This window comes from Amblyomma maculatum, chromosome 3 (assembly GCF_055883805.1).
Source record: "Amblyomma maculatum isolate TAMU_Amacu chromosome 3, ASM5588380v1, whole genome shotgun sequence".
NCBI lineage: Eukaryota > Metazoa > Arthropoda > Arachnida > Ixodida > Ixodidae > Amblyomma > Amblyomma maculatum.
The window spans coordinates 210,278,029-210,303,749 of record NC_139346.1 but is presented as its reverse complement, the minus strand read 5'-3'; the positions used below and the strand labels follow the sequence as shown (position 1 = coordinate 210,303,749).

The 25,721-nt window shown below is 46.3% G+C and overlaps 2 protein-coding genes across 2 annotated transcripts in view; one reads left to right on the top strand and one right to left on the bottom strand.

The window, feature by feature from the left end:
* Positions 1 to 25,721, top strand: part of LOC146197603 (lipase 3-like) — a 34,685-nt gene that overhangs the window by 3,672 nt on the left and 5,292 nt on the right. Inside the window, exons 2-7 of the mRNA XM_084599516.1 lie at positions 2,964 to 3,201; positions 11,528 to 11,639; positions 15,031 to 15,181; positions 16,001 to 16,093; positions 16,829 to 16,984; positions 23,337 to 23,408. Of these exons, the coding sequence (XP_084455642.1) occupies positions 2,964 to 3,201; positions 11,528 to 11,639; positions 15,031 to 15,181; positions 16,001 to 16,093; positions 16,829 to 16,984; positions 23,337 to 23,408 (822 nt within the window). The remainder of the gene's footprint in view (positions 1 to 2,963; positions 3,202 to 11,527; positions 11,640 to 15,030; positions 15,182 to 16,000; positions 16,094 to 16,828; positions 16,985 to 23,336; positions 23,409 to 25,721) is intronic.
* The window catches only part of ksr (kinase suppressor of ras), a 219,318-nt gene that overhangs the window by 192,220 nt on the left and 1,377 nt on the right, over positions 1 to 25,721 (bottom strand). The window lies entirely within an intron of this gene.

Sequence of the window (25,721 nt, the reverse complement as noted above, 5' to 3'; positions counted from 1 at the left end):
TCAAGAAATCTTCTGTGCTGTTGTAGATGAGGGCCCAGCTGCCGACAACGAGAGTGCGTTAAATAAATCAGCTTTCGTTTACTGCTATAGTCCGCGCTTTTAAACATGTTTTATTCTGCTCATAGCGCTGCCCGAGTGTAGGGAAGCAGTGCCAATGTTCCTTCCTCGTCCCTACTCAAACTTGCTTAGTTGTTCGTTCTTGCGCTTTCTCGGAGTACTAGAAACAGCGTCAGGCTGTGCTCGTTCTTTTTCGAGCAGCGAATTGAATAGTTTCACTATTACATGCAGTCTTCGAGAAGAAAGGTATCTGAAAAAAAAAAAAAAATGAAGACAGGCTCAGAAACTTCACATTTTTCAGAGGCGTACGTCTGGATTTGTCTCAGCCAATGGTGCCGTGCTTATAATGACAGCTTGAGCGCAACGGAATGCCCAGCGTGAAGACAGATGGTTAGACAAAGGCCTCTGCGCGCATAACTGTGTCCTGCAATCGCTCGGCAGCAGCGGGAGTGTTGGGACGCCTTATTTAAATCCTCTAAGAGCAGCCGCTAGCTGCGGAATTCGGATAAAAAAATTGCAGGATTGCACTTAGCTTTGCCTAAGAGCTTAATGGCGAAAGCCTTGCCTGTTTCTTTTCTTCTTTTTCTTTTGTCTACCCCTTCTCTTCTTTCTCTATCTTGCGTGTTTGTGTACTCGTTATAACTTCATCACTAATTGTTTTCTTTGGCTTTATCGTCAGAACCTATTGCAACGTCCTTACCGGGGAAATTATGTTGACGTCAGAAGCTATTGCCATGTTTCGCTGACACATCTCGCGGAATCTCGCTGACATATCTCGCGGAATCTCGCAGACGCGAAATACTCATAATGAGCCTTGAATAGCTTTCACATTAATAGCTGAAACAAATGCGTCGCGTGCCATTTCGCTTTGTTTCAGAAATACTCGTATTCATCGCTTTTATCTATCGAAGTGTCGTTTGCATATAACACTGATGAATTTAAGTTACCGCTCTGTATCGCTTTAGCGTGACACATACCTTTACGCAATACTCTCGGCTCGCGTCAGGTCGAACATAACGGATGTTAATGCTGTTTTTTTCTTAGCTTAGGGCCGGCATATCGGTCAAACTGTTCCTTGTATTTTATCTGCCTCTCGGTTGCTGACCGCGGTTGAATGGCGGTACTTGACCTGTACGGCATCTAGTACCCAGAACTCCGAATGTAGCTGGCTTTGTAGATTGCATGATAGCAAATACGGCATGGCATCTGTAAACATTCCCCAGATAAACGAACTGTGGGTTCGTGAAATGAGAAGAATCGTTAAATCTTGGATGTAAAATCAATTATTTCCGACATAGCAGCATACATTGGAATCGGCGTTTGTTTTCTAAATGCACTGCACGAGTTCACTGTTAACAGGCATGACGTATCCACTTACACACTGATAACTCCGCTCCAAATACGACAGTTCTTCATTCAGAAACACAGGAACTATCCTAGTGAATTGCGCCGAATACAAAACGAAGCTGTGGTAAGAAAGGAAGAAAAGCAGGAATAAGTTTCCGTTGGACAATTATGCTCGAGACAGTGACCCAAGACGATACGGGAATATCAGCTCACCTATAAGCCCGAGGTCGTTGATTAGGGGGAGGGGGGGGGGGGGGGAGAAGAGCTTTACTTTATATAACTTTTATAAGCTGGATGTCTTGCTAACTTCCGATGCTAGGTCTCTCATGTAGCCAGGCGGAGCCCGCGCTCATAGGCGAAACACCAAGACTGCAAAAACGCAGAAGGTATTTCGTCAATTTTTCTACGTCTAAGGGAATGGGTCTCGCCTCTATTGCGGGCAGAATCGGTTCATCACCAGTTTTATGAGACTACAGGCGAATTACGTTAAAAAATAGCAGACCATCAAGAACACTCTGGAGATGCGTGGCAGAATTTTTTTTTTTTTGGTCGATATCAGCGCTACAGATATGTAGCTGGTAAGAAGGGCCTTCTTCAGCCTACCAGAGGTACACTACTCAATAGCACGCGTCTGCTGCAGGCGCACGGTGGTGCCTGCGCACTTGAGACGAAAATCACACACGGACGCAGATGACTCGTAGAACTCAGTGAAGTGCCGCTTATGATAAGTAAAAGTTGTCACGACTAAATAAAAAGGTATGCTATTAAACGGAATTAAAGCACAGAGAGCCAATCACGTGATCTACTTCCGTGGAGCTCTTGTTTTCAGGGCACTTTTTACGCATCAAAATCTAAACAAGTGGTCATAATTTCACTAGAAAAATGCGGAGTTGGTTGGCAAAGGCACTGGCATCACCATCACAAGTATTAGGACTTCGGCTTGTCGTTCTTTGACCTTCAAAAGAGTGCAATGTGTTTTATTTTAGTTTCGCTACTTTTGACCTTCCGTGTGCTTCTCTTCATCTTTCACGTGCCTGTGTTTTCACCTGAAAAAATGATGATTTTTCTCACTGCGCCCTGTGCGCTTACTCCGCTTGTTTAAAAGACGCCCTCACTTCCCTGCCGTCTTATTGAGCACAAACCCCTAAAATGACAAGCCGATCATACGAAGCTTTGCTACAAATCCCTGTTATGAACATAGATTGGATGCGTCATTTTGTTTCTGCATTCATCGCCATCGGTGCGTCCTGTAATTGCATTTCCCTGTCGGTTCCTCGTTCAGCTACTGAGTAGCTTCGGATGTGTGCATGGAGGTTTTTGAGGAGCAGAGGTTGGTGCCTGGGCCGTAGGTGCAGGTTCGTAAGTGGCAGATGTATTTTAACTGGCAGGTGTTCGGAGGTGGCACCTATCGGAGCTTGTCAGGAGATGGCACCTACTGGTTCCTGGTGGTGCCCATAAGAATGAGGGTTCACATCAAGCCTTTTTCGCCGGAAAGTAATAACGACACACCTCAAACGAGCGTAAGAGTCTGCAGCATCTCCTATTTGTCCTGGGCGCAGACGGAGATCATCGCCGACAAAGGCTACCTGGTGCAAGAGTACGAGGTGACCACACGCGACGGCTTCGTGCTGCCCCTGCAGAGGATACCGTACGGCCGCCATGGGCCCGCATCGTCGCCGTCGGCATTGCAGGGCCTCCGAACAACGCCCGGGGCGCCCCGGACGCCCGTCATCCTGATGCACGCGCTGCTTTTCTCCTCCGTCGCCTGGGTAGTCAACGGACCCGACCAGAGTCTGCGTGAGTATCTCTCGGAACGAATCTTGCACATGTACGTTGCAGAAAGTAAGTGATTACAGTTACAATTACTCCAGATGAAATGTAACTGATTACAATGGTCAGTTACAACTGTTGAAAAATAATTTCACAATTACAAAACGTTAGTTGATTACTATTGCGTTATTGTCCCTCTGACCTTTGTTGCCATTTATTTGGACTACAATAAATCATAGTTATACTTTGTTATATTGTACGAAATTGCTGATTTTCAAAATTCATTTTTGCAGTTGTGTCTAATTTTACCACATTTCCTTTTAAAAGAACAACAGCTGCACTGAACGTCCTTTCAGGGCATAAGCCACAGCGGAGAGAGGGATTATAAAGTATGAATAACTTACGTGCGCACAAAAACTCGCTATAGTAGCAATGCCGCACAGTTCCATCATAACATTTTCCTTGCGTCCCATCTTCACCTATGTCTGCTCTTCCGTGCTCCGTAAAGAAGCTCGCGTGTTGGATGTCGTGCGATGTAAGTTGAGGTGACATATAAACAGTGCAGGGGTCTACAGAGCGTGCGCGTGATCTTTCTCCGGGCTTGAAGTGCCGTAAGAGACGGCAGTGATCCTGTCGTAGCCGAAACAGGATCACGCGCGACGTTTCTCCGCTGCCGGTCCGTTGTCGCCTTTGTTAAAGGGAACATCCTTGCTTAGCGTCACTCCTTGTCACCACGTAATGGCTTTCAAGCTGTACCTTTGGTTACAATTTGCTATTCAAAAAGAAGATGTAACTGGTCACCGATATAGAAAAAGAGGAACTGAATTACCCAGAACGCTCTACTGTATTTAGGAAAGTACTGAAAAATGTAATCGATTACAAGTAATCAACTACTGTAACGTGTTTAGTACAACTCTGCTTGAGTTGATGTTAGCGCTGCCCAAGTCACGCACAAGGAAGATACACAGAAAATATAGCACAACTTTCCGCTTGGTTAGTTTGGGAATTCCTCAATACGACATTCGCGATGCACAAGGCAGACACGCACGCACAAAAAAGAAAAAGTTAAGAAACGCTACCATGTTCTGGGTGCTCCTTTCTCGGGCTTGTGTTGTAGAGCACTAAAATCGGGTAGAGAAATCGCTCGACCACATGGCTACCGTGGAAATAAAGGGTTTTATGAGAGAACACACACACACACACACACACACACACACACACACACACACACACACACACACACACACACACACACACACACACACACACACACACACACACACACACACACACACACACACACACACACACACACACACACACACACACACACACACACACACACACACACACACACACACACACGCACACACACACACACACACACACACACACACACACACACACACGCGCGTGTGTGTGTGTGTTTTATTGCGCTACCTCCTCTCTCATTACACCCCGCCGGGGTGGTGCAGTGGTAAGACGCCCGACTACTGTCCGGAGTTCCCGGGTTCGAACCCGACCTCGGCGGCTGCGTTTCGATGGAGGCGAAACGAAGTGGCGTCCGTGTGCTGTGCGATGTCAGCGCACGTTAAAGAACCCCAGGTGGTCGAAATTTCCGGAGTCCTCCACTACGGCGTCTCTCATAGCCTGAGTCGCTTTGGGACGTTAAACCCCACAAACAAACAAACAAACAAATCCTCTCTCATTACGATGTATGAATATTTATAATGAAGTCGATTTCGCAGCGGCAGTTTTCGTGTCGTTGACCGGTTGACCGGTGGAATGGGAGCAGTTAGGGATAAGGGTAGATGGAGAACACCTCAGTAATCTGCGATTTGCTGATGACATTGCCTTGCTAAGCAACTCGGGGGATGAACTGCAAATAATTATTGATGACCTAGACAGGAAAAGTAGAAAGGTAGGCTTGAAAATCAATATGCAGAAGACTAAGGTAATGTTCAACAGCCTCGGGAAGGAACAGCAGTTTACATTAGGTAGCGAAATACTGGAAGTAGTAGGCGAATATGTCTACTTAGGACAGGTAGTAACCGCAGGTAGTAACCGCAGATTCGGACCACGAAAAGGAAATAACAAGAAGAATACGATTGGGATGGAGCGCATTTGGCAAGCACTCGCAGATTATGACTAGCAGCTTACCGGTATCGCTCAAGAGGAAAGTATACAACAGTTGCATCTTGCCTGTACTCACCTATGGGGCTGAAACGTGGAGGCTAACCAAGAGAGTTCTACTTAAGTTGAGGACAACCCAGAGGACTATGGAACGAAAAGTGGTAGGGGTAACATTAAGAGATAGAAAGCGTGCAGAGTGGGTCAGAGAAATAACTCAAGTTACCGACATTCTAGTAGAAATTAAGAAGAAGAAATGGACATGGGCAGGACATGTAGTGCGAAGAGAGGATAACCGATGGTCGCTGTGGGTAACAAACTGGATTCCAAGGGAAGGAAAGCGTAGCAGGGGGCGGCAGAAAGTTAGGTGGGCGGATGAGATTAAGAAGTTCGCAGGGGTCAAGTGGATGCAGCTAGCACAGAACCGGGTTAAGTGGAGAAATATGGGAGAGGCCTTCGCCCTGCAGTGGGTATAATCAGGCTGATGATGATGATGACCGGTACTGCTGACGACTTATTCTAAAAAGGTTCTAAAGCACTGCTGTTTGCCGGTTCTAATACGTTATCGTACGGTTTCGGTGCAAATGAATAAATGGCGTGCAGCCCATGAGATTTTTTATCAGCTTGCATAGATTTCCACAATTTTTTGGACAAGGCAGTTTGAAGATCACTGAGACAGCTAGAGAGAAAACAATGTGACATTCCGCATGCAATAGCAGAAGCTGCCGAACATCTATAATGCTCAGTACTTCAAACGTCGTCATGCCATCAATAAAGGGAACAAGCTGCCTCATCCTGTTGTTGAGTGCCAATATGAAGCTAATTTTCGGGCACCGTTGTGGGGCCCGGGGCGTACATGCTGTTTACCGCCTTTTATCTGTCATCGCATTGGTGTCACCAGAACATTTGACGTATATGAATACACAGTTAGTGACCTTGTCACTTTTATTTTTTCGTCGTTACACGCACATTTTAGAACGAGTTGGCTAATGTCGGTTTTTCGACTTCTGTATATATGTGACCCCCTCTACCCCACCCGCTCACCTCCATAAAAGTATGCCGACAAGGCGATGCAGGAAAGTCAAATAAATAAACAAAAAATAAAAATGCATTGCTGTTACGTTGCTCGCAGAGGTCCTTTTGCGCTAGCATGTAGGCAACTCGCTACGGTCATTACCTGATGACTAAAAAGTTCCCCTTTCTATCTGGTCACATTTTTACCGGGAAGACTACTCAGATAATTGTGCTGCTCTAAAAGTAGCTCGACGACAAAGACTTCAAGAACGCATGCATTCTCGGTGTGGTCTTCAAGCGCACAGACAGTCGCTTCGCCGTCCACTGGTAATACAGTTTTCCTCGGCAAAGTCATCGCCCTGGTGCTTAATAGCCGGCTGATGTGGATTGGGCGTAATAGAGCTTGAAGCGAGTCCTGTACAAAATTTAGGAAAGAGGTGTAGCGAAGCAAAACTTGGGATATAAGTGGAGCAATGTCGTAGGTGACGTTGGTCACTCGGTGTGAAACATGAAATTGGTCCATGTAATCAAGACGTGACATCATGGAGGTGACAGTAGTAGCGCGATTTCTGGGATGCTCGAGAGGCAGGAAGCCTTAATGAACATTCTGACGGGCTTCGCCGTCTCAGGCGACGTCATCCTGAGCATAACTAGCGATGGCGATGAATATGGGCAGTTAAGGTGTCGAAGGGGTATCGCCCGAAAAGAAGATAAAATGGAGGTTACTCCGCGGTATCATGGCAAAACGAGTAGTAGACTGGTGGTTTTCGGCTATAAAAGCGAGCATGTCTCAGTGCGTAGTTGAAAAGCCCTCCACGCTGCGGCTCTTCATGGACCTCTGACACGAGCTTACCTGTCGCCAAATGACCTTATCGGACCCCTGTTAATTGAATAGTATTCCCCGCCCTCCTTTTTTTTTCAATTATTTTGTATCAACCAAGCGTCAAAGAGGGGAGGGGGCTGTAGCGACGCTTGTGGCAGCATCGGCCCCTTGCTGAAGAATAGAGCTAGCACCAGTACAAGAGAAGGATTTTTAATCTCAGTTCTGTCGAATGGAGTCTCAGAAACAGTAACAACCGCCTGGTCGTGGCCAATCCCTCTTGTCGCTCACGAAGACCCAGGAGACCACATGGCGTCGCTTGCAAACCCATTCTCACCCCAACCCGGCGGTACTTTCGCTCATGTACCCCGGGCAATACTTCCCCCAGTGTAACAAGTGCGGCGACAGAGCCACACTAGACCACATCCTGTGGAACTGTCCGGAGGATCCACTTCCCTCGGACCTAATTCAGCTCCTAATTTCCGAGCAGTGGGAGGCCGTGCTGCTCAGCTCCGACCCGGAGATCCAACTACGGGCAGTGGAGCGGGCCAACGAGGTCGCGGTTAGCCATCTAGCGCGACCAAGAACTCACCTTGAACCACTTTCTGCCGGTGAATAAATGTTTTCCAATTTAATCCAATCCAATATGAGGACAGCAATAACAACAGCAACAAGGGGAACGCTCCGAACTTTTGTCTCGGTCGGACGCCGCCGACGATGTTCCTCCCGCTACCCGGAAATAAATGTGGACGCGGTCGCCCCTGACGTCTACATGTTCAATAAGGCCGTTCGTCCGAGTGGAATAAGCAGTGGCGAATTTTTGACGAAGGGAACAAGAACGCAAAATTTATTCGGCCATTTCGGAGAGAAGCATAGATCATCGTTCATTAGAGGTTGAGGAGGGGCGCCATCAAAGAGTGTGGCATCGTGGAGAAAGAGATCAGCAATATCAGGCGTATCTGATCCATTTGTTCGCCGAGGCAGATGCCGGAAAAGAACTGACTACGTCAGAGCAAGCGCAAGACCAGAGTCAGTCGATTGAGATAACAATAAGCTGCAAATGTCCGGGAGGTACAACGAAGAGCCTCTTCCGACGTTGAAATGGTGAGCAAGCGACCCCATAGGGCTGGACGGATAGATCGAGGCGAGGCCCAAAGAAACACCACTGAACGCGGGTGTACAAACGTACATACGTGAAGCACTTGGATGGCCAACCATCAGAGCACCATGACGTTGCTCGAGGATGACAGAGCACAGGTGTTAGTAAATGGCAAGCAAGTGCACATCGCCGTTAAGCCGAATATTGTAGCGGTGTATTGCGTGTGCCCATGCAACGAGAGCATGATGAGGGATCGAGTCAGACGGTCGATGATAGAGCGTAGTGTTGCATCCAACAGCTATTCCTCGGCAGTGCTGGAGAAGGTCCAGAAAGACGAGACACATATGCGTCAGAGTGTTGTTATCACTGAAGGAAGAACGAAAAAGAAAACGCAAGGGCCTGTAGACTGTCTCCTTTTGGGTTATTACGACTGTCACGAGAACGCAGATATGAGTGAGAAAAAAGATTGAAAGAAGAGACGCGCGTCCACACAGTCTTGTTCGCCAAAACGGCGAGAACGACGAGGCTCGAACAACACATCCCCGAGTGCCAGAGCATCCACCATGTTCAGCGAAAGGCCTTGAATCCCAGCCCATAAATGTCAGGAATCATTGTCCTCTCAGACTCTGTAGAGGAAGCGAAATTGAGGGGGTGACGAGGCAGGCAGCCTGCATCCTGGTGGAGCCGGTTGTATTTGTGAGGACTGGAAAGGCATATTCTTACAAGCGCGATTCCTAGCGCCTAAAGATCCTAGTGCTCGCTTTTATTGCGAACCAATACTACTGTAGCTACCACCTCAGCCCGTGCCATGCAGCGGCCGCATAGCCACGCTTGACCTTTCGCGTGACCTCGCTGCGTGACGTCATACCATCTGTGTAAAAACGGGGCCCCATCTCACGCCGTCGCCTTGCGCGGCGCATAGCCACAGCCGCGGCCTGACTCCCGCTCCTCTCACCAGGGGCGCTGCGCGCTATGTGACGTCATACCACCTGTGTAAAAATTACCGACGATTACGTTACTTCCTAATGCGAAATTTGAGCGCAGCAAATAAGCTGTTTCACCTTTTCGATAGATTGAGGCAAAGAAATCGAGCAACACATGCATGCGCTATCACAGAATTTTTTTTTATTTTTCACACGTATTCCTTTAACAAAGAACGGCAGCGGCAATTTCGGCTCGGGCGGTGCACATATACAGATCCGCCGCCACCGATCTGGCTTTCTGATTGCCACCGCACAGGGGTTGCATTGGAGGAGGAGCGAAGAAAGGAATTAAGTTCGAGCCGGCGCTTTGACAACCGGAGACACGCAGGAAGAGGGGGGAGGGGGGCGGCGTGTACACCCAGCGGCAAACGACGGGGGCAGAAGCGCGCGCAGCAAGCGGACAACGCGATAAAGGGAGGAGGGAAGAGATAGCAGCGACTGACTGATGCTGCTGACGCCGATAGTGAGTCAACCCCAGCTGCGGAGTTGGTTTCAGGGACAACGCTGCCGATGCCGACGCAAACAATATGATACCCTCGCTTCCGCAGCGCCAAGAACCAGGTCTAGCCGTGGGAAGGTGGTCACGTATTCGTCGACGTGCCGGGGCCTACGTGAAATAACCGGCGCGTCGGCAACTGAAGAGCACCCTATCCGCCACACAGGAACGGGGGGGAGGGGGGGGGAGGGGGGGTTGCAAAGAGAAAGCATCAGCGAGCTACGGAGACAGAAGAAGAACGAGAAGAACGGCTTTCCAAGCGACGAGCTCAAGCTCAAGTGACGCCTCACGCAGGAAACGACGGTGCCATTAACATCTTGGCTAACGGTTTACCTGAACGCACCGACAGAAGAACGCTCATCTGCACAGGAGACTTCAATAATGGTCCCAGAAGAGACCCATCGTTCATCGAAGCCCTCGACTCCAGATATTTCCTTGAGCTATGCCAACTGCCACCAGTGTCAACAACTCAGTGGGGAAGCAGCTTAGACATTAATCATGTACAGACCTTCTGACGAATATGTGATAAGTGATGTGCAGACCAAGAGTCATTTCTTCACAGATCACCGAAGCGTATTTATAGGTTTGAATTAAAGATGAAAACGAGTAACATGTGTGTGTCGTCATTCCTGTCTGTGCGTATTTATCCATGCCAAACATAGCAGAAACATAGCACAGCCAAGAGCATCACCATAGCCATACTAGCATAAGCATAACCAGAGCATCACCACAAGCGGTACAATAGCAGAACCCACGTATTTCTTCGCAATTACCAGGCTTAACTAAGCTAAGCCATAGCCAATTTTTCTTTACAACATGACGTGTCACGGTAGGTAAGTAAGTGCGGACTTTCGCAATGAACAAAACGATCGCCAGGCATGTCCACTGTGTGAAGGAATATTTTTGCCGGTGAGGAGAGGAGCAGCCTTGCACAGAGTCAATCACCCCGCAGTGCTGGGCGCGTTGCCGCTGAGCTAAGTTGTCTCCGATGGTACGTGGTGTCTGCGCGCATTTCCATAAGGGCGGACAAGTCAAAATAAGCTAAGACAGATGGGAATGCGAAAACAAAAATTAGCCTTGAGAATGCGTCCGCGTGCTGCGGTCCTCAACAGAAGGGAACGCCTTTTCAGCAAATTGGTGACAGCATGAAGCCGGGGAAAATCGACATAGACTAAAGCAACTGCCCGCACCGCTTGGTGAACGGGGACTGGGTAGAGTTGAACGCCGGCAGCGTTAATTAAGTGGCCAAGAACTTATTTTGCGGCGGCCAAAAGGGCACCTCGTTGAGTCCAGTTTATGTCAAGGTTAGCGGAAAATCGTGAGGATAGGCGAAGGTCGAAGGAAGTGGCTTTCAAAGCTTGGCGAGAAACAATTACGTCGTCTAAAATGCATTGACAAGTCATCCAATTAAAGACACGGAGCAATGAGAGCGTCAGCAGAAATCTAGCAGGGGCTTTAAATACTAAAACAGCCTGCAATTCAATATTATTTGACACCTAAGTCTGGCCGCAAGTGAAAGCCTGTCTAAGTTAAACTTGCAAAATGGCGAATAAAGGGCATGCTCTGGTGCTGTACCTTCAGCGGCACTCCAGCGGCCCTCCCAAGGTTAGAGCGGTTTCTAAGACTTCAGAACGCCAAATGAATTAAGTAGAGAGCCTGAGTTAAAGTAGCCTTGCGTTCGACCTGCCATGCGAGTAGTCCTTTTATACATAAAATGTGCTCGATATTCGCTGTGCGTAGAACAATTTCTTGGAGCCTTTCTGCTTGAAGTGCGGTAAACAGTGATCGCGACGTAACTTCCTTAATCGCAGCGTACACGTTGGCCGATGCTGGATTCGACGTGTGGCTGGCCAACATGAGGGGAAACACCCAGTCCCGGCACCGTCACTTCACGCGGGAGCAGAAGGAGTTCTGGGACTTCAGGTGTGATATCAATATTAGATAAATGCTTCTTTGATCGTATTCCTTTAGTTAATTTATTTACAGTTAGTCCTAACCAATGGCTATTACAGCAGCGAATTATTAACGAAATATGGTAAACGAGCAGTAAAAAAGAAGAAAAATGCATTGAAATGAATTCATAAGCATGTACAACCAGATTTCGCTATGATACATATATAAGTGCGGGGCGGACTGCAATGATAGAAAATTGAACATGTGTTGTCTAGCCAAAAATTATAATGTGGAGAGAGAAGGGGGGCTGAAACTTGTCAGGAATGCCTATGCCTGTTTCCCAACCCTCTAGAGAGCTATACCATCTTCTCTAGAAAAAAGCTTTTGATTTGATTTGACGATTCGCAAATTGATTATGATGAGACAACCGATTTCAGCAGCGTCCATCATTGCTTACCGGTAATAAGGAGAAAAAAAAAGGGGAAAAAAAGGGGAAAAAAAAGGGAAAAAAAAAGACATTAAACAGCCCTTTCGGACAAACGAAATTTAAATGTATGTATACATTTTGTGACAATTCAATGATGCTTCCCGTAATCTGATTTGAAAATACGTTGATTTATTTATTTTATCTTGGCGATAACAATTTGTAAAAGAAGCTTCATACTACCTCATGTGGCTCACAAGGCAAGTGAGTGTAATTTAGATTTTATAATATAAATGATCTCATGATACATTATATTTGCTTGTTATTGTAATAGGGTGTGGTATATGACTGTGAGAGAAGGTGATTTAACGGAAAGTGTGCCGCACAATGCTGATATTTGTGGGATTGAAGTTTCGCGAGACACACTTTGGTAAAATTTTTGTGTGTTCCACCAACTACCTTTGAATTAGGAAGGAAAAGGCAAGCTGCGCAGGAAACTAAAAAAAAAAATTGCTTCCATTGCCCTAGGATAACAGAGACACCAACTAGCAGGCTGAAATATTTGAGCTGCACGTTTTGCTAGCTGCGCTCCTTCTGACTTCTTTTGTGTCCGATTTATGTAATTGTAGTCATCGGCTTTGTTACCTGCACGATGTCCGCTGGTAATGAACTCCAGTCACCACAAACCAATACAAAAATAATTGTCTGTTCACATCAGTACAACGTCTTAATCTTGTACACATCAGTTAATCTTGAATGAAGAATAATTTACCGAAGTTGTGAACTTTCTGCCACTCCTCTCTTTGTACTACGAATCACATATGACAAGAAGGACTTCAGACCCAACATACATCTCGACGGACCGGACATTCATAAAGTAGTAACGATCAAGATTCTAGCTCTGTGGGTGGAGCCGAACCACAAGCCCAGACAGCTCAACTCTACAGCCTGAGTGACAGATGGTCAGCCGAGTCATCAATAGAAGATGGGATTTCAAGGAGGAGGACACGATCTGGCGGATACTAACTCTAGTCAGTAAAGCTACGTTAAGCCTATTATGCCAAATCCTTACATGGCAAGACGTCGAGCAGGTAGAGTCTGTAGCGGAAGGTCTATAGGACGTTGATGGGTGTACCTAAAAAAATAGCTGTTGACTAATGTACGTCGGGGTCTCCAACACATAACTATAGAGAACGTGATGCACTGCTCATCCCTTGGAAATAACTACTACCACATAGGACGGAGGGAAGGGCCCTACTCAGACGACTATGTTACCCTGAAATCCAAAAGAAAATTCAAGAGAAGGAGGATGTCTTCGTAGACGCATCAAAGCCATGGAGGAGCGGCGATAGACTCACAAAAATCTAGCCATCGTCACTATAGGGACTATGCCTCTAAGAAGCCGAACATGACGGCGATCATCTCGCTATCTTTTTTGACTAGCAGATGCATTTCTAAACTTTCTGGAAAACAGAATACACAAAAAGCTCTCTGCGTTCTCAGTAAAGGCGTTCTAAGCCAAGATAATTTTTGGCCACGTGGACACCGGGACACGCCGACCTGGCGGGAAACCACACAGCGGACCGCATCGCTCCAGTACATACTAACCGAACGAAAAGACTGGTGAGTTGACACTCGAGCCAGATACGCATACTGGAGCATACAAAAAAAAAGGAAAAGGAGTCTACGCCCACCCTATAGCCATTTAAAGCAGACTATGGAGACAGTTCCTGAATAACACATACTCACGTATCTATCAATCTAGAATTGGTTACACCCCACTACATGTGGGGTATAGCTTATTATGTGCTCATAAGAAGGGTAGAGCTAATAAAGTTGCTGTAGTGGGTTGCAAGCTCATGGCGGATAGGCACACCACACATCCGACTTCACGGGGTTGCCAACACAATCTAGCAGTACCAGACATACACAATTCTCCGCCGGTGCAGTGGGAGGCGCTTCATAAGGGTACCTGGAGATCGTTGGTCGAATGCAGCCCAGCTACTGCTGCTCTGCAGGCGTGATGGACTAGGGACTCCGCCTATAGACACTATCAAGACCGCGAAGAGCAATCCACAAACACTCTGCCTCTCTTTCAGTACCGCATATTTGCGGTTACGTTAGTGAACCACTTCACGCTACCCGCTGCTGATGCTGATGCTGATGCGGCCATTCCCCTTTGTATCGGGGGATCACAAAGTTCTGGGGTGGCGCAGTGGTTACGGCACTCGACTGCTGTTCCCAAGGATGTAGGATCGAATCCCGGCCTCGGCGGCCGCTTGTAGATGGGGGCGAAAAGCCAGGCGCCCGCGTGCTGTGCGATGTCAGTGCACATTAAAGAACCCCAGGTGGTCAAAATTTCCGGAGTCCTCCTTTATGGCGTCTCTCATAGCCTGAGCCACTTTGGGACGCTAAACCCCACAAACCAACCAAAAACTTCACGCTGCGTCCGCACAATGCATACCTCATATATACCAGTATTTCCAGCTAAATGAAGTCACGAACCACCCCGGCTTCGGTGTTTGGCTGCTGGAACTCATTTCCGCCGCGGCGGCCTCAGATCGGCAGCGACGGAATACAAGAGGCGCTATAGCGTGGCTTGCGATGTCAGCACACGTTCGCGAACACTAAGTGGTCGCAGTGAATTCGAAGCCCTCAACCTGAACAATTCTTGTAGCCCAAGGGCAGCGTCGAGGCTTAAACCTACATACTACAATGCCATAAGTCACAATGCGCCCATACCTGTCGCTCCCATCTCTCCAGCTACATGCATCACATACATTATGAAATCAATGAGAACGCCAATCTGGACTAATTGGAATGAGTTCGTATTAGAAAAGCCGAGCGGGAGAAAAAAGGACAACAGAGAATAAAAGGCAAAGTTAGCCTCTGTTGTCTCTGTTTTTCGCGCTGGTTTTTCCTAAGATGAGCTATATACATTATGATTGAGGAGACCGTTTATTTATAACTTCCGTGCTCGTCATCTTCTGCTTTCAGCTTCGATGACATAAGTAGGTACGACGTGCCGGACACAATCGACTTCGTCCTCAACCACACCGGCCACAACAAGACGCTCTATGTTGGCCACTCTTTGGGTGCAGCAACATTATTTGGACTTCTCTCCGAGAGTCCAGAGTACAACGACAAGGTATGAGTGAAAGCCCTTTTTCGCTTACTGTATAATAAGAATACAAACATACCTATTAGCACACAGTCGTCGCAATGTACCACTTTACGGCGAAGACCACACGGCAAGCATATAAACCTCCGTTTGTTCCTAAGAATTGCATAGGTGTGCCTTGCGTGGATTAGTCGGCAGCATTTCTGGCTCGAACGCCGGAACGTTGTTGATTAAAATTATGACTGGAAATATATTTCTAGGAGAAAAATTGACATAAAGTTAAATATTTCATAGGCATGCGGCGATGTTTAATTCTCGCTACATATACGTTGTAATCATTTTCGTTACATGCGCGACATTTTGCTTAACGTGATTGTTGTTGGTGTCCGAAATTTCCGTAAGAGGTCGTGTGGCTGCAACTCCATGGCCCCGTCGACCATTCATGATTTTTCGCTCACGGCAACGCCGCCGAATCCGGCTCTTAAACAGCGATGTGGGATCCCTAACGCGATTGCGTTAAAAAATGTATTTGATGTAATATATTCTTTTTTACACGCTTGCAAGAAACGGTGAATCACCGACGTTTTCACTAATTTATTATTATTATTATTATTATTATTATTATTATTATTATTATTATTATTATTATTATTATTATTATTATTATTATTGGTTGCTTGTGCTGCAGCACAAAGACCACATGGTTGTTCCTGCGCACATTAAATAAAGATTGATTATTATTATTATTATTATTATTATTATTATTATTATTATTATTATTATTATTATTATTATTATTATTATTATTATTATTATTATTATTATTATTTCACTCTCGCCTTGCAGATACTGCTGTTTTCAGCTTTGGCACCAGCGGTGCATCTCCACAACATGAAGTCCCCAGTTGGTACCATTCTGCATCTCATGGACAAATTGGCGGTGAGTCAAACTTGGGTTCCTTGTGTTTATTGCCGTGAGGAGTAGTGCGAATGAGTATATAAATTTATAATTATTCTTACTTCCATTCTTGTTTTGATTTTAACAATGTTTCTTGGAATTTCAGACGCATCTGTGTGCAGCGATTGAGCTCCTCTTAGTTGTGTCACCGATAGTAGGCAGTGGTGGGCGTTCCAGTTTAATCGTACATGTAGTGGAAAGCTTTAGAATAGCCGAGAGCTTATTAGAGTCGCCGTAAAAACTTAATGAACTGACGGCACACGACCGTTTAATACGTCGTGACGCTGGCAAAGCGTCGGCACGGGGTTATGCCCAACTCTGCATTACTTCATTTTGGCCCATTGGTGGGGAGCCGTAAGGCTTGTGCTTTTCGAGCGCACCCCGGGCCTGCTGGACGGCCTATATTTGACTGTCCTTGTTTGTCCTTTGCACAGCAATTTGAAGTTCAGGCATTGTCTGCAGTCTACGCATGCACATCGGTGAGTTTAGGTTCTTGCTTAACCACTGCACAGGCCAAGAACTACTGCACACACAAGGAAAGAGGACAGAAAGAACACAAACACATGCGTGTACATGGCGTCCGCCTTTACTACCGGTATGTGCATATCGCAGTGTTTTGTGGTGTCGAGCAGGCAATGATTTCATTTAGCATCCAGCGAGTTCTTATTGGCGTCGCTGGATTCTTAACGCCTAGCTGTCGTTCACTTGCGCTTGCAGGCACTGGCGGAGTTGTTCGGTAGGTACGATTTCCTGTCACACGGATGGGCGGTCACGACGTTCGTCAACACCATCTGCCGCTACCCCGCTACCAAGGCCTTTTGTCATGCGGTCATCACATATATCTCGGGGCAGCAGACGCACCCTATAAACGCAGTGAGTACTAGCTGCACCCATAACGCAGACGTAGGAAGTTGCCAGTTAAGGTGGATTACAACGACTCCGCAACCTGATCCCTCGGGATTGTTTTTAGTGAAGAAACAGTAGCGTTATCTGCAGGTAACTTGCATACTTTCTTGTCTTGCTTTCCTAAGTCTAGAACACACACACACACACACACACACACACACACACACACACACACACACACACACACACACACACACACACACACACACACACACACACACACACACACACACACACACACACACACACACACACACACACACACACACACACACACACACACACACACACACACACACACACACACACACACACACACACACACACACACACACACACACACACACACACACACACACACACACACACACACACGCTTCCGCCTTTATACAAGTATGGTTTGGTTTGTGGGGTTTATCGTCCCAAAGCAACTCGGGCTGTGCACTGTGCACTGACATCGCACAGCACACGGGCGCCTTGCTTTTCGCCTCCCCCGAAAAGCGGCCGCTGAGGCCGGGATTCGATCCCGCGTCCTTGGGAACAGTAGTCGAGCGCCGTAACCACTGCTCCACCCCGGCGGGGCTTTATACAAGTAGGCGGATACTATCACTACCAGGTCCGTATAATAGTGCGGGGGCTGCTTTTGAGGATGGGCCTCCTCGTGATGGTGGTGCTTGACTACCAAGGTCTTCTTGGAAAGACGGATGCCGAGAAAGCGAAAAACGCTCGGTCTGAGAAAGCTAGATTATTGAAGCGGAGGCGGGATGCTCTCGCTACCGCGTCTACACCTTAGGTGAAGCGTACTTTCTTATTGTTTTTTAAGGGTGACTAAAAAAACAAACAAAATAAAATTGATAACGTAAGTTTCCAGAACTCTCTTCGGTGCACCTTAAAGTTGGATTAAGCGCTTCCAAAATTTTGTAGTGCGCTACCAAGTAAGGTCTCAAGTCACCAGATTTGCAATCTCTGCCTGAAGCCTGACCTTGAAATCCTAGTATCGAACTGAATGCGAAATGAAATGTGGCCTGCTGGTATACATACTTCGCTTAACTAAATCGATGTCAGCTTCCTCTCTTACTTTCTACCCAGTTATTTCAACAATTACATTGTTGAATTACATTGTGCTTTCCTTGGCGCCAGCGGCAGTTCACTCCCTCCTATGTATCCCACAAAGAGCGCCTCATTTCCTCGTATATTGTTTGCAGATCAGTTTTAGGAGGGTCTCGATTCTGGCAGCTGTGAAGCCATGCGCAGCGTATGAACGTTATATCCCACGGCTCCCACCCTCTCCTTTGGATCACATTCCACATGGCACACGGGGTAATAGAGGACGCACTGCGTCTGCCGCTTTGGACAAGGCTGGTGCTGGTAAACACTCTGAAGGACAAGATACACGCATCATGAATACCTAAGAAAGTAAAAGTTTGAACAGCTGTCGCCGTGCACAGTCGCTAGAGCACCGGGCGCGAAATTCGGAAGTAGTGGGTTCGGATGCCACCGGCAGCATGGGGTTTTTTTACGCGATATACCATAGCGTATACAACTCTCTCGGTCGAAAAGGCGTCTCCGTCGCCGTACCAAGAATTCAGAAAAAAAATAAATAAAAAAAAAAGACGTCTCGAAAAGACACCCACATGATATCTTATCAAAAATGGGCCCGCGCTCAGTTTGTTGTCATAACATTTCGCTTTCCATTTAGCATCCAGCAGCTAGCCAATTTGAAGGCTAGTTTTATTCTAACCTCTAATAAGTTATCTGCACGATTATATTTTGTTTTCACTTTAATCAGCCCTAGAAGAAAAAAATATATATCATGATTTTCTTGATGTCAGCGCCTGTTGGCTAACTTCGTTCGAAATGCACGAATGAGAGATATTTAGAATTTTGAGGCGATAGTAATAGAAATCAGTAAAAAAAAAAGGATTAAAATTGTAAAATAATAATAATAATAATAATAATAATAATAATAATAATAATAATAATAATAATAATAATAATAATAATAATAATAATAATAATAATAATAGTAATAATAATAATAATAATAATAATAATAATAATAATAATAATAATAATAATAATAATAATAATAATAATAATAATAATAATAATAATAATAATAATAACACTAACTCCTAATTATTAGGTTATCTATCATAGTCAAATCGACATTATCAACTATATTATGTTACCTACAATGAATTCTGGCCAATCCCCCACTGTGGGTATGTGCCATATATAAAGAAGAAGAAGAAGAAGAAGAAGAAGAAGAAGAAGAAGAAGAAGAAGAATGAGAGATATATAGTTGGCGCTCAACGGTATAAAGAAATGTGGCGCAAGCTATGACATGGGTTTTAAGGAAAGAAGAAGCCAGCTTGTTATAGACGAAGGTTTGTAGACAGGATCTGCCGGATTCCTGGGTGTTTTGAGCCCTATCGACGAATCAATGGTCCTTTCTCAATGCTATGTTCGTACAATATAATTCTACTAAGTGACCAGTCTAGTTAAAGTGAGTATCTTTGAACTGATTTTCCTGTTCACGGAATCCTTTTATATAAACAGGATGTAAGCTCGATGTTGTCAAATGAAAGTATTGTGAGTATTGGTTTTAAGGAAATGAGAGGCGCACTGTCTGTCTGTCTTCTCGGCGCACACCTTGAGCCCATCGTGAGAAAATGAGGAAGCAGGAAGCTCAAAAAGGAAGAGAAAGATAGGCCTCGTAGTGCTCGGTTTAAATTTGACCACCTGGTGATCTCCAACGTGCCCTGACATCGCAGAGCACACGGGCGCGTTTTGCCCTTGGCCTCCATCGAAACGCAGCCTCTGCGGCCGGGTTCGAACCCGGGTACTCCGGTTCAGTAGCTGAGCGTCTTAGCCACTGAGCCACCGTGGTGAAGAATCGATGTTCCCGGTTGGGAAGATGGCGGGTAGTGTGATGCCAGTGTAACTATCCACGCGAGGTGTAATGTGAAAATTGCCGCAATTAAAGCAGAACTTCATTAATTCACTGCCGTGTTGGTATAAAATTTCTGATTGAACAGTGTGCTAAAATCGGAAACTGGAATATAATTTTTTGTTTTATTTCCTTTCGATTTGGTCATAAATCACAGGCGGAGCAACTAAAGATATCCTTAATGTAAGAATTATTCCACCTCTTCATTAACACCACCGGAATAACTTGCCCCACCTATTCGTTACTAGTGAAAGTTTTCATTGGCGTGGCATTTGGGAGGGCGGCCTGTTCCGCATAGTACTCTGGACAAGTCTATTGAAGTGAAATAATGTGATTATTGCCTTTCCATTGCGGTTTAGCGTGGTAACACTAACAAGTGTGTCCTCCATATCGTATGAACGTTTTGCATCCTATTTTAGGCCTCTGGCATCTCTTATCCACCGTCGGGTGCTAGGTAAACAAAATGGCAATCCCTAGTATTCAGGGTGATCTTTGAAACCGTTTGCAAAATTTATTTTAAAATCTGCTAGAAATGCGGATGTGCGCTCTATGCAGGTGAATTTCGCAGCACGACACACTTCATCTCCCCATTATGTGATAGAGCTTGATAATTAGACGATTATTTAACTAAAGTTAACTGATGAAGTTCTTTATCTTATTATTTTAAGGGCACCATTTTAATTTTGCGAAACGGATGGCCGGAAGCATAAAAGGTGAACAATAGTAATAATTAGTTCAGAGGAAAGAAAAGGCGCAGTGTCTGTCACAATTGTTCTGTGGATACCTGAACCGCGCCGTAAGGAAAGGAGGAAGGGGGGGGGGGGTGAAGGAGAAATGAGAGAAAGGGATGCCGTACTGGAGGGCTCCTGAGTAGTAGAACCTTCCCCTGATGGGAATGGGACAGGTAGGTCACCGCTGCTTGCGGCGAGGGCTAGCCTGTCACTGATTTTTATCTGCTGTAGGCTGTCATTGCACCCTCCACCGCTTCGGTGGTGGTAGACGACGGCTGTTGCGGCGCGCGTTTTTCTCGCCCTGTTCTTTTTTCCTTTCTTCTCTATTTTCTCTTCTGTCCGCACGAGGCAGCGGAGGTGGCTCAGCTACAGAGCCAGTAGTAGGCCCATGCATTTTAACGCGGTAGCGTTAAGGAGCTCGTGTCGCAGAAAAGCCGGTGTCGTCGGCGTCCAGTGAGCGATAAATCCCGGCATGCACTTCATAAATAACCATGCACTTCATAAATAAAAAGCAAGTTCCAAGATGGGCTGGGTGGGAATCGAACCAGGGTCTCCGGAGTGTGAGACGGAGACGCTACCACTCGCCACGAGTTTTTTTTTTTCTTTATTGCCGGTCATCACCAACACACAACAAAACCAACAAAAACGCGCTACAATCAGAATGCTCACAGCAGAGCGGTTACCACAAACATTATCGGTACAAACTTTTTTTTGAAAGCAAGGGCTTTTATCTGCCATGGGGTTCACTCAGCCACGAGTTCGATGCTTGAAACCGGTACAAAAGCGCTTCTAGTGAATGCGGTGTTGCCTTAGAAACATGCCGTAGAACGTTATACTGCAGTGTATATCGGTAATTATGAGCATGTTACTTACATAAGTCGCAGTTACACGAGTAGCGAAGTACGTTTCCGCTACATTTCTTCTGCGCTCTGCGCACATGCAGAGCCATCTTGCGGCAAACACAGAAGAACCTCTCCTCGCAATGTGCGGCGCTGCCCCGACACGTGGCGCGCCACTCACCCCTGACGTTTCGCCGTGCACCCTGACGGATTGTAGAATCAAGCGTCATTCCTTTCTTTAGATCACTATCTTCGGTCACCTGCTTCTCCCCTTCGGCTGCGCAGGTACCGGTGCGAGGATGCCCCAATACCCTTGCGTTTAGTAAGTTTTCTCGACGAGGTGCAATAACGCTATCGCGTTCCACTCTTGAAGGCGAAGCTTAAGCGTCCTCCAAATTTTCTTTTCTTTCTTCCTACAGCGACAACAACAACAACTCCTGAGTAATTTCGATCACCTGGGGATCTCATTTTTAAATTTTGTTAATCGGCAGTGTGCTGGGAAGTATCGAATGTTAAAAATGCACATTTTATAGCTCGTTCAATTGTTTCGCCTGCATTACATAATTCTATAATGACGTCGTTACGCTTAATTGTTAGCAAAACAATTTTATCTGCTTTGATATTATCATATGCAGTAAGGGTGTCTATATCTATCGCGTTAGAGTGCAATAGACGCCATTTTATGAACACCGGAATCTTACCGGAAAGTCACGTCAATGAGACTTCAAATCAGTATTTTTTGGACGTTAGATTATTTATTTATTTATTTATTTATTTATTTATTTATTTATTTATTTATTTATTTATTTATTTATTTATTTATTGTACCTCAAAGGCCACTGTTATGGGGAATTACATGAGGGATGGGCATGACAGTTAAAAAAGTATGGTTTCGATCTTTTTCTTGAAATGGATGGGGTTGATAAGGTGCACGGCTTCCGGCGGGAGATCGTTCCAGTCCCTAGATGATTTCACAAAAAATGATCGGATATGAGCAGACGTTTTAGCAGGGGGAGGGTAGACGGTCTTGTGGTGGTCAATTCGCCTGGAGAGACGATCAGCTGGTGGTATGACTGATGCTCCTAGAGATGATTGATAAAACTTGTGTAAAAGGCAGAATCTAAACATTTTTCGCCGTGATTCAAGATTAGGTAGTTCAGATCAATTCTGATCATACTGCCAATTAATAAGATCTCAAAATGGGGCACACTTTTGACGCTGACAGCTTTTGATTTCACAATATAACACTGCTGCCTTCCTAACCGTTCTGCGCTGTCGCGAGACCAGATTTTTGCGCCTCTTGGTATTTGCCCTCACCTTATCTATGCTCGTGTTGATGTGGTTGCTGGCCTCTTGAAACGTGGCTCGTTAGCAACATGGGGATTGGACAAGTGTAGGGGCGTACAGAAGGGAATTTCCATAGGTGATTACGGGATTGTCAGTGACTCTTCGTCTTCTCTCGAGCTCGCTGCAGTGTTGTGCGCCTCCCAGGTCGTCCAAGTGAAGCTATCTTGGCTGCTTCGACTGTTTTACGGTACAAATATTGCCCTTAAAGTGGAAAGGAAAGGTTGGTCAGTTAATTTTAGATACTTTCGCCTGATCACCAGGCTCTATCACGTGCACAATATGCTCCTTTTTGTAAAATCCTCCTGAACCATACTCAGAGACGCCTTTCTCGTAACTTATGCAATACAAATTTATAAACAGTTCAAATTATCCCCCGTAGACCAGCACCAGTGATTATGGCATCGAGGTCACAGCTTAGAAACCACGATAACGAACTCATTTCTTTGCAGACGCGTCTGCCTGTATTCCTGAGTGACGTGCCATCAGGAACGTCGTTCAAGAATATGATCCACGTCGTCCAGGTGAGCGAAGAGAACGACGAGCGCCCCAACTTCATTAATTATGGGCATCGCTTGCTTTGTGTGCGATCGCTTTAACATCCCTTATTTAGTCGATTCTACCCTGAACCTGCTAGGCGCTGCCACCGTAGAGGCTGCGTTCAGCGCCCCACGCGGCCTGTTCCTCGTCCCTGCCATGAAGGCTCTCTCCGCTTCTCCGCAGTGATGTCATTTGCTAGCGGTGTGCCGCTGATTGTAGAAGCAGGAATTGGGGCTGTTAATGGGGTTGAGAAATTCTTTTGAGGGGTAAACATCAGGAAAGGAACGAAGCTTTTGGAAGCAGGCCATGTACACGACGTGATAATTTCGTGTGATTAGGTCCAAGTAACTGCCTTGTGCGTTGCGCAGACAAGCATCAATGCGCCATCGAAAACCACCAAATTAAAGCTAAGAAATATATTTAACTGCTGGCTTTTAGCATGCTGACTGTTGTGCTGCCAGATATTTGCAATGTAACAATCGGGTAGGATTACCGCTACATGCTTACAATATAAAGGGAAGCTGAAACAATTTTTGAAGTTGCATAAAATTCGGTGGTTGGAAATAAGGGATATTGTTAATTATTAGGCCAATTTTTTATGAATTCGGCCCCATAAAAAAAAATCGAAATCGCTTCTTAAAAACGTGCCACGGTCAAGCCCTCGTCGCTGCCGGGAGTGGCGGGGCGGGGCGCTGACACTGAGAAATGCGCGAATGATGTCAATCTCGGAATACCGGCCAGCTGGCTAGGCCAGCCGTACGTTTTGCACGCTTGCATCACTCCATTCCGCGCTTTAGTGATCGTCGAATCAGCGCAATCTGCTCCTGGGGCCGTTTGTTTTCCGCAGTTCGGTCGTTCTGTGCTGAAGGTTCCGCGTGTTCAAAGATTCCACGAGGTCACCAGAAGATATGCAGCTGACGCGGAGGGAACATTCTTGTAAGTGGGTGAAGCGACTAGTCAGCACGGCTTTCCGTTGTGCGCACATGGCTGGTCCAGGCGACATAATGCTTTATAGTTTCCCAGAGTATAAGAAACTTTCAGCGCAGTGGGTCTTTGTCATGAAAAGGAAAAATCTATTGCCTTTGGGATCAGCTGTGTTTTGCACTGATGATTTTTGTGCCGATGACGATAATCGAATCTTGGCAGCGATTGCGGCCACTTGGGATTCCAATTAAATAAGCTCAACTGAAGTCCGGTGCCGTTCTGTCATTGTTCCCGCACCTAATAGTTAATACCGTTGTTGCACAGCTGGCTTTACCGTCGTTACACTTAACCGAGGATACTGAACTTAAAACGCGATTCGCCACTCATTGTTGTTACTCCGCTCGCCGCCGTTCGTGGCTACGTCAACAATTACCAATTAGGAACAGCAAGCGAATTGCATGACCGGTAGAATGAAGCTGCGTTTGCAATAGTCATTTATAACGTAGTGTCTGGAATCCAATGCTGCTCGCGCGGCAACAGCGCGCTCAAGCATCGTCCGAAAGCAGCACTGCCTCCATATGCCGCACCGGCCTAGCCTTCCGCAATCTGTCCGCGGGTCCCTTGTGCTAGCGTCAATAAATCGTGCTCAAATTGATTGCTATTCTAAATAATAAGGCCAGGGATAACGGAATGCCAAGAATTAACCATTATTGAGGCTCGCTGACCCGTACCGAGATGCTGGTAGAAGTGATAACTGCGATACAAGCAAGTTTCTCTTCACAGCTGTGTAGCGGCAGCCACCGGTGCGCCACGGCTCATCCGATCTTCTTGTATACATCAGCTCTTCTGCTGAGGCGCCACCGTAATTAATGATATCTTCATTTTATTGTGAGAAAAAGTGAGTTAGATTAGGCAGTTCTCTGAGTAGCCTGTTTACTATACAGCGCTGCTCAATCTCCAAGCATCGTCTGCTGGTGGTGGTGAAAACGTGTATTTCATATTGGGAGGTTTGACGCGGAGCCTTAAGGGCTTCGGCCTTATAATACTGGGTGGAGATCCTAGTCAGGGACTCCATTGGCGGTTGCCGCCGCCCGCGCACGCCGCGTTAAGGCCCTTTGGGCCTGTAGGTCGCAGCAGCCGAGCAGGGTCGCCTCCCAGTCCTCCCGGGAAGGGTTAGGGATGGGGGGAAGGGACGGGTTTTGTTGGCAGGCCCATACCATGTGGTAGGTGTCAGCCACCTCCCCAAAGTACTGGCACTGTCCAGTGAATTGGGAGTCAAAATGTTTAAGTGCTGCCGGGCACTGCATTGTGTTAGTGAAGAGGCGCAGGAGCAGCCTCTCGTTCGCTTTGCGGCGCCGATGTGAAATAACTAT